At 38.8% G+C, this 9,947-nt stretch overlaps 1 protein-coding gene across 1 annotated transcript; it reads right to left on the reverse strand.

Moving 5' to 3' along the window:
- Nucleotides 1-330: 330 nt before the first annotated feature.
- LOC104399276 (fatty acyl-CoA reductase 1-like) lies at nt 331-6,862 on the reverse strand (the record flags this gene model as incomplete). The annotated part of the gene is made up of 6 exons (XM_010023586.1): nt 6,672-6,862; nt 5,947-6,122; nt 3,138-3,317; nt 1,638-1,815; nt 575-619; nt 331-458 (listed from the first exon to the last, which is right to left on the reverse strand). Coding segments are annotated over exons 1-6 (896 nt in total), but the record flags the coding sequence as incomplete, so codon positions are not given.
- Between the last annotated feature and the right edge of the window lie 3,085 nt (nt 6,863-9,947).

The following is a 9,947-nucleotide window of genomic DNA, read 5'->3' on the forward strand; positions in this document are numbered from 1 at the left end:
CCTTTCCAACCTTAACTATTCTATGATTTTTCTCCTGTATTTAACTCCTGTATTTCTTTTCTTTTGGAGAAGGCATCACCTACTCTACTGTCAATTGTACTGATTACAAGACCCAGGAAGGAATCTGTAGGCATAGCTTGTACAACAGTATCAATAAGTGATGTCTTCCTCTTTGGCATGAGGAAGTTACACTTTGAGGGACTAATGGTGTTAGAACCTTAAATTCCCTTGTCCTGGGAAAACAGCAGAACACTGATTAGAAGTTCAAAGACTGATCTACTAACACACGCACAATTTAATTTCAAAATACTTTGTACTCTCCGTTGTCACCAGTTATACCTATTAACTCCAGAATACCAGGCTGCAGCCAGTGTCGTATTAACAGCAACATCTACTGGAACGAGATCTGCCAGTGCATTGTTGGAAGCTCTCATTGTTCGAAGAATTCCTTTTCCTGCCTTAAAGAACAAAACAACATAAAACCAAAAGAGACAGAAGATCCACCGTTAAAACATATGAAGCTTTGTTGCCTTCCAAAAGGAAGAAAAAAAATTTAAGAATATTCAGTACTTACAGCAATGATGACACCACTAGGTCCATTGAAGCTATCAATCCATCCCTATTAATGAAAAGCAGGGAGGGAAAGGTTTTGGTTAGAGCATATTGAAGTCGGCAGTTTCAAGTGAAAACCCTAAAGTTTCTGCAACCATATGGGGTGGAAGGAAAAGAGAACAAAGAGGAGAAAGATACCAAGTTACATGTCTCTAAATGAAGTTCTTCCATGGCAATATATGGCCATATAACAAGTTGTTACGACTCAAAAATTAAGAAATAAAATCTAGCTGTAAATTTACAGGTTCTTTGAAGTGAGATGCTAGCTTGTTTATTTCCTAGTGAGCAAACTGTAGGGCCTTGTCTGTGTAAGTATGTTTATGTTGACAGTATTCAAGCTTACAAGGTTTTTTAGACTAGCTTCTAGCAACTCCTAGAAGACAGATAAGCAGGTTTGCTATCTTTTATTAGTTTTTTCATTTTTCAAACAGAAGACCTTCTTCTTCAATGACAGTGTTTAGACATTATATACTTACTGTACTACTCAAAAAGGTATGAAAGGCAATTATTTAAGAGACATTCAGTCTTGAACTGAAGAAGCTACTCCAACACTGATCTCCCATATAGAAGGAAGTATATATGCTACATATCAGTACAGCATACATTACATAGAACTTATGCCATATAACTTAAGCCTACAAGGTTTGACTGAAAGTGGAGCCAAAGCATCTTTACGTCCTGCAGTCTCCAGTTTTCTTAATCACCCTTTGCAGGTATTGACATACCAAAGCATCTTGAAGAGAAAAATAGATGAAGATACACAGAATCACGAATGAAAAAGCTGACAGTTCACATGTAGCATCATAAATCTCACTGTGACAGGCGTTCTATGATTAGAAGTAACTTACCCCTAAAGTTTCCCACACAAGAACACTGTATTTGACAGCTTTTGTACAGGTGTTATCCAGAAGCAAACAGCCACAACTTCAGTCTAAAATATTTTCATTTACAATGCTCACTGGATAAACAGAGAGTCAGTATGTACTACCGTTTACAAGCAGGATGGTCAGATGAAAATGACTTACAGGAAAAGGCTCCTTCCAGCTAGCACCAACAATAGATGGCCTTATAATGGCTGTGTTTAATTTTGCACCTTCTTGTTGCACTACATATTCAGCTAAGGCTTTTGTATATATGTAAGTATTGGGTCTGTCGCCTATCAGTTTAGGAGTAATAGCATTCACCAGGCCATCATCCATCCACCTGAAGAAATAAAATAAGAAGTAAGGGTAAATTAGTGCATGCTGCTTCATGGGGAGGGAAGCAGGGACATGTAATTGTTAATGTTACCATGCATTTCTTTTCTTGTTTAAAGAAAAAGGAATACAGACTGAAGTGAAAATAAGTTTCTCAGTAAAAAAAGAGGAGGATTGCATGTTTGGTGTCCCGTAAGAGTGGTATACTACTATTTGCCTCTTTGCCCAGGTGATTAATTTATTACACACTAATACAGAGCAAGTTGTACACTCCTTTACAATAATCCTAATTCTATCAACTAAGTTCTTAAAAAAGAAGTGCGGACACAGCCAGTGAGTCTTTGGAACACAGGCACACTGCTCCTCAGCTAGCATTACATGATTTAGAAAGTGACCCACTGCAAAGTAGTCACTCTTGGCTGCATTACAAGCATCACCTCCACCTTTGTGGTGTTAAGCTATCACACACCACCTCTGAAACAAGCTGGTCACCTTGTTACTCCCCTTAATTTAATTAAGTTTTGCAATTTCAGCTTGCTTCCCAATTCATTCAGCATTTTGTACTTAAAACTGCAATAACCTTCAGTCGAAGCACACAAGCACTACAGACATGTGCCTCTTGAACTATGGCTGCTTTGGTGTTCTCCTCTTCAAAACAGGCTTGGGTTCTATTTGCTTCAGTCACACAACATCTTAACTACATAAATGGAATTTAGCTAACTTTGTTATTCACCAGTGCTCTGTTACGATCAAAGCTGACATGCAGACTCCCTTCATGATATGAATTGGATGGGAAGAGGGGTAGAAAAGCCCAGAAAGGGACAAAACAAATCTGTTTCTATGTGTCTCAGTCAGCTGTTGGCTAAAGAGATCACTCTCGTGTAAGCCTTCCCTCATTGCCACGAGTTCTAAAATAGAGACAGCTGTCCAATCCCAAACCAAGCAGTTTAAGTTATGTTTACCCTGCTTATGAAGAGAAAAAAAAAAAAATCTCATTTGAAAGTGTATTTGAAGTCAACATTACATAAAAAAATGTTAGTCAACGTGCATTCTAGGTTGTAGCTCATTTGTTTTTAATGCTGGTGCTCTTCCATCTATAATAGCAAGCTAAAAGATACTTTACTTTTTTATTAGTTACTTTTAATTTCACACTTCTTTTACAAGGAATGGATCGTAAAACCTCAAACCATCCTCTTCACAGAAAAGGGAAGTGTCAGCCATGCTGTCAGACTTACAGGTCAGTGTAAGCCGATTTCATCTTTCAGGCTCTTTCCTAGTAAAGAACTGGTTACAGATTACTGAAATAGCTTCATAAAGCTTAACACATACTCAAGAGAATCCATCAGTTTCCTGGGATCAACAGGAGGTGGATAAACTACTTCCTCAATCTGTTTTCGATTGCAATACGCATAGGCAGTTGAAACATGTATGAACACCTCCAGAGTCTTCATTCGCTGTGCCAAGAACAGAAGTTCTTGTGTGGCAGTCACATTTAACTTAACGGCATCTCTGTTGATTAAACAGAAATTCAATTAGCAGAGAGCAAGACAAAAAACAAGCCACAAAAGCTCAACTACTCAATTCACTCCTAAATGCCGCAGTGATAGGTAAATGAAGTATTCCTAAATACACACTCCCCAAAAAAAGCAGTATGGACAGCATCCTAAATTTCTACTTAGAACATGCCACGCAGCCTTACCTAGAGCATCTCTCAATATTCAGCATTATTTTCCTAATTCCTACCCTGGTTTTCTTCACACTCCAGTACCAGAATGGGACAGTCAGCATACCTTCAATCTCATCAAGCTAAATCCCAATCCTATATGAGAATAATGCAACACAACACCTAGCTGCCATGAGATGCACCTCAACTTCCTAGTTCAAGAAAACAGGAAGGAGACCGACCACCAAGAACCACACTTTCACCCTCCAACTTCACAGCTTCTTATTAGAGTTCCTTGAGGACACTGTAGAAGAATAGGCATTTCCTTAGAACTCCCATCAGAACACAGCTTAATGATTAACTGCTATGATTATTTTATACAATTCAGATATCCTTTCCAGCCTATAAAACTTACTATGGGCACTAGTTTTCTTGTATACACTGTACTGATCAACTAAGTTTGAGAATTACAGCTAAATAAAGCTTTATTAAAGTCTCTACAATGAAGTGATACATTAGGAAAAAAAAACCAACCAAACAAAAACCACCAACACACAAACCCACTCTTGATCCCCCCAAATAAACATTAAGTTTAAGACTGCTTTATTACACAATTACTGAAGCACTGGGGGTACAGGAGAGGACCACTATGCCAAAGCAGTTAGTATAAATGGAAAATATCACTCCTAAATAAAATGGGGCGGACAGGGTGTTTTGAGGTTCTTGGTTGCTTTTTTTTAAACCCCCTTTCATCTGTTTGGAGTTTTTCAGATAAAAGTACTGTTTTCAGTCTTCACTGCCTCTTTCAAGAAGTCAAAGGCATGCATAATTAGAGAAGTATGCACTACTTTAGAACAACGAAGGATTCAGCACATACAAATTAGGAGAATTTCCAAAATAAGCCCAGTATTTTGCTTTCTTGACTTTATTCCTACCACTGTCCCCAAGCCAAGTATTTTGTTCCCATTATGTATCTGATGAAGGTTGCTCTAGGCAGTCTTCAGAGTTGTAAGGTTCCTCCAACCGTTCCAGTGCATCTGTTAGGAAACAGATGAGCCCAGAGCACCTAGGAAATGCTCACATTTTCTGTTTTGCTCAACATACTGGGCCCATCAAGAAAGCAGAAACTGCCAAAGGCTTTTTGTATCAAGACCCCATTCCACCAGTCTTTCAAATTGTTTTAAAGTCCATCTGGGCTTTTGTCAGCTTGGCAGTTCCTAAACATTTCAAGATCATAAACCAGTGATAAACAAACACAGTCTACCTTAAGACTTTAAGAAGTTTCAGCATACAGCATGGTATTTTGAGAGGGGTAATGCCAGCCTTCGTAACAACTCAAAATAAATCCGAGTTGACAAGTGTTTTATCTCAAAGTTGCTCTCCTCGCCCCCAAAAATGGAGCTATTCCTCACAGAAGTCATTTATTCAAGGTAGATATTTATTTCAGTGTTTTGACACTAAATCAAGGGTTTTTTGCCAAAAAGCAAATACTATCTTTTCTTGCTTCTAGTACTCCTTTCTCCTGGATTTCCTTAATAGATTTTCTGTACAACATGAAAGCTTTCAACTTTCTAATTTTTCTCCCTACTCCCCACCATGTAAACCTCTACTACTCTTAATGAAGGATTTTCTGAAGACATGGAGAAAGCTGAGCTGTCTTTAATCTCCTGTTTGCTTACCAGGTAGAGAGCAAGTGCAATAACTTCAACATACAGTTTTCCCAAGAGTTATCCTCTGAAATGCGCATTCCCTTTTTAACAAGGGAGTCTAAAGGAATACTTTGTGTTCCCTTTCACACATTAGGAAAAAAGCTCTAATATTACCAGTGAGCACAGCACATATAGCTACAGCTTATTTGCATCCTTTCTACCCATCCTAGAGATCAGAGCAACACATGATGTTACGAAGACTCAGAATAGCAACATGTTCCTTAGTCCCTTCAACAGCTTCCCTTCAAAAAGACTTTGAAATTCAGGCAAAGGGATTTAGGAAGTGGAAGAAAAACAAAAAAAAGCAGCACCAAAAACAAAAAAGCCACAAACACACCACAAAACCAACCCACCAACCCATGCACACAGAACCTGAAGGGGCTGTAGAAAAACTACACGGGTATTTTATTTAGTTTCCAAGTCCTAATAATGGATTTGTCTTTTTGCCTACAGCTTTAAAGAGATATGAACTTATTTCAGGTTGAATAGTGTAATTCTAACCTCTGGCAAAGCAGGTCTAATAATATAGCCTCCATCTTTATTTCCTAAGAAATAAAAATGAGAACCCAACAGCTTAAGGTAAGTTTTGAGAAAAAGATTATTACCTTAAGGGGCATCATGGAACTGATCAAACACACAAATACCAGAGCACATGAAGTAGCCCAACAGGCTGAATATTTGCAACATTATGCAGATACCTGACTTACCCCCTCCCTTTGAGTATAATTTGTTTACCAGAGTAGCAGCTACAGAATTTTAGACTCACCTTAGTGTTTCATTGAATCTGACTGTAGCAGCACAATGAAATATAATATTAATGCATTCTATAAGTTCTTCCTTGATTGGTTCACTAAGGTCCAGTTCAGGCTGTGTAAGATCACTCTCAACTACAATTATTTTTGCTCTGAAGTCTGGTTGCTCATCTCTCAACCTGTCAAAGAGCTGTCAAACAAAACAAGTAAATAATTCAAACTAATAGCCAGTGAAGAGACACACATTTCAGTTTGGAAGCACAGAGTTATACCTCCTTATTTCTCAAGATCATCAGTAAATTAGAAAAGTTTGTTAAGAATACTACGACATATTAATGACTCCCATGAACATAATCAGTGTTGAAGTTGTGCTGCCAGCCCAAACTATTCTGTGATTCTTCCTTACAACTTCCAGTCCACACTGCCTCTTGAACTTGGTAATATATTCTCTTAGCAAGTTTTAACTCAGGTGTTTTACTTCTCAGTTCTGCATTACAGCCAAACATCCTCCATCCAAATTAAATACAGGATAATTTTCCACTACTGGCTTTGCTAGAGGCTAACAGCTTGAAAAACAGCTGTAGAAGCACTGCCAGGTCTTGGATTGCATATTTCTGTTAGAACAGTAACAAAAACAAACATTCAAAACCAGTATTTTACTTTAGACAAACTGAAGTTGTTCTCAAAATGATATAGGAACATGAAAAAGGACAAAAATGTACTTTGAGAATGACCATACCTTACAGCTGGTAATTTCTTCTACTCGCGCTTCAGCTGTCTGCCCTGCTTTGGGCCTTATCAAGACATACACTGCTTTCACGTTAGGACAGGATCTGAGTAGCTTTTCCAGAAGCACTTTTCCCATGAACCCTGTAGCTCCTGTCAGGAGGATGTTCTTTCCTTCATAGTATTTGGGGATGGAAACCATTATGACCTTAATAAAAGTTTAAATATATATATATTAAAAAAAAACAAAAACAAAGACCCCAACAAAACATTAAAGAACTTCCAGGAGTTCAGATTTGTAAAACATATACATAAGTGACACAGATGCAAACATTCAATCTCATACCTGAAAGAAATGCTTAACAGCCTTTCTTTTCTCTTTAACCTACAACTAGTACTTTAAGGTCTTTCTCACAATCCAAAAAAGTCCCACAGGGACTACAGTCATCCCAAATCTTCTTGCAAGCTGCCCCTGTTAACAGGGTTTTAGGAAATCAGACACCCACTCAGTCTAGGAAAATATCACAACTTCAGTCTATTTTTACCTCTACGTGTATAGTCCTTTACCACTCTAAGTGGCTGTTCTACATAAACCAAAGGTCATATCAATAAAACGTAATCACAAGTAGATACTTCAAATACATTGACAGAAGACAGGGAGTGAGGCATCTGCCAATTGCTGGCCATGCTATTTTGCCTGTGTCAGCAAAGTTCCCTGTCAGTGTTAGGCTGAGCCTTCTTACAAATTAAATTAGATCACAGAGGAGGTACAGTTAGTTGCTTTCTATGAGATCTGCTTGTTCTATATTGATTACAAAAAACCCATGCAGTTCCACGTATGATACAGGTTTCCAAACTATTTACCAATTAAGACTGTAAGGTTCCCCCGCCAAGCAACTAGAATTCTCACACAAACTATTTGAGTTAGGCACAAATACACCTCCTAATAAAATAATTGTAACTCAAATCCAGCACAAAGATCAGGAGTGGTGTAGGTTTTGCTTAAGTTAACTACGAGAATTTTTATTTCTTTTTCCTACCTTAATCAACTACTTGGATATTATGTCCAATTCTACATACTGAAAACAGACTTTCTAAGCACAAATATGCTGCTATTTCTCACGCTAATGCAGACTTTGGACCTTGACCTTTAGAATTCAACCTGTGCCTCAGAAACTTCAAGCCATTCTATTAAGTAAAATACACCAACTTTTTTTGCTATAACCCACAAGCAGCTTACTTTCACCATAGTAGACTGTAGTCTATGAATACACTTCCACCATGCTTTACCAATCTGTCTAATTAGACTTAAGACTGATGTATTGAAAGTCTCACTTTCAATATAGCCTCCTGTAGCAGATCCCCAAGCAAACCATTATCGAAAGCACTATGAAAAGGGATGTATTCCATAAAACCATGATACTAAGAAACCCCCCCAAAATTAGTCCCCTTAAAACAGATGGAGCACTTCTTAAACAAGTAAGAATTACAAAACTGAGTATCTAAACAGGAAGAGAGCTTTTCTTCATGTACTACCCAAGAAGAAAAAGATATGCAACTTCTAAATATGCTTAGTTGTTTTGAAATGGCAGCCTACTGCAAGCAGGAACTTACCAGGGGATACACGAGATCTATGGTAGGAGTAAAGAACCATAGGCTTAATTTGCACTTTTTGCCTGAAAACTAAGTAGAAGTCTTTGGAACATTTGTCTGCATCTCAGGTACCAGACATATTAAAGTAACTGTGCTGTGCTTTTCATGTGCTTGTATCACAGTGAAGCCTCTGAACAAGCTCTAAATGATTATTTGCCAGAAACAAGTTATCACCTGCTGTCGCACACCAGTCAAAGGCCAGAGCACGGTTTTGCTCATATTCTCAGGAACAGAATTAAGACTCAAAACGGAGTCAAGCGCCAAGGAGCTTTATTTGCCCACCAACAAATTCCAAAGAGAGAGAGAGAAAAGAAGGAAAGTAAGAGGAAAGAATAAAAGAGTTCATAGCAATAGCTACCACCCTGGAGCTGTGGAGTCCTGACAATCCAATTAGTTCCAAGTCCAGCGGGGGAGATGTTCCTCCCTATGCTGGTTGGTGCCGCTCTCTTATAGAGTTGTAACCACATCCTCCACCCGGTGATAGCGCACATGCCCAATACTGTCACTAGGGGGTCTTCTCCCCCCGTGGTTCCATGGGGTAGCAATGTTAAGGCAAACATCCTGCACCAAGGTGTCAATTGGTGAGCAACGTGGAGACAGATAATGCTTCACAAACATCTGCTGGAGGGTGGTATCGGCAAGGTGGTTTTCCTGCTATAGCGATGTGGACACAGACATCCTGCTGTGGCAGTGATATTGGCAATGTTGGTCTTCCTGCCATAGCAAAGTTGAGCCAGACATCCTGCTGTGGTGGTGGCATTTTCACTGACAGTCTCTTACACCTGCACAAGCCCCCGTTTCAGGATTTGGGGTACGAAGTCTTACATTTCTTGGTCCACACACCAAATACTTTGACTGCCTTCTTTTACAAGGTTAGTTCTCAAATTTATTAGTGAAGCATCTAAAAACTGATAATGGGATACAGTTCCAAGTTTAGAAAAGAACAAGTACCACTACCTCCATTGGCCACAGTACATCATCCAAAACGGTTTCTTTGAAGGTTGATAAGATTTAAAGAGGTGGATGAAGGGGACAAAGCTGTTTACATTAAACCACTTTTGCCACACACTTAAGACTTTAATGCAAATTTCAAAGCACGCCTCCCACAATAAAGCATAGAGAGCAAGACACAGCATGCTTATGAGTCATTTTTTTCCTGTTCAATGTAAGATACAGCCCTCTTGTCTTCACTGTGGTTCCTGAAGTCACAATTAATGCTCTCTGCTATTCAAGTACATCCTCCCTGTAACTTTCATTTTCCAAATCTTTGCACTTCCTCCTAAAAACATGCATGCTAGCTCCCACATGCGGGTAAGATGACTGTTCCTTCACAAGAGGGAGAACTCATGCAATCATAACTGCACCAGTCTTGTCACCAGGATTCAGTTTTGTTACAGTTCTTACATAATCTTGTCACTAATTTACCTGCTTAGCCATAATTCATATTTGTTACCCCTTAAGATTATGAGTTCACTTGCCCTTCTTCAAAGGAAAGCTTAACACTACTTCTGACATAATACTGTATCCTCAGTTTGCAAACCCATGCATGCAGACAGCCTTTGGCTACGAACACACAGGAACCTTGCTGCAACACCCAGTACATATACTACAGGCCAACATCTGTTTCTAGAAGCTA

Source organism: Nestor notabilis, unplaced genomic scaffold, assembly GCF_000696875.1.
Source record: "Nestor notabilis isolate BGI_N333 unplaced genomic scaffold, ASM69687v1 scaffold13251, whole genome shotgun sequence".
In the NCBI taxonomy this organism is placed as follows: Eukaryota; Metazoa; Chordata; class Aves; order Psittaciformes; family Psittacidae; genus Nestor; species Nestor notabilis.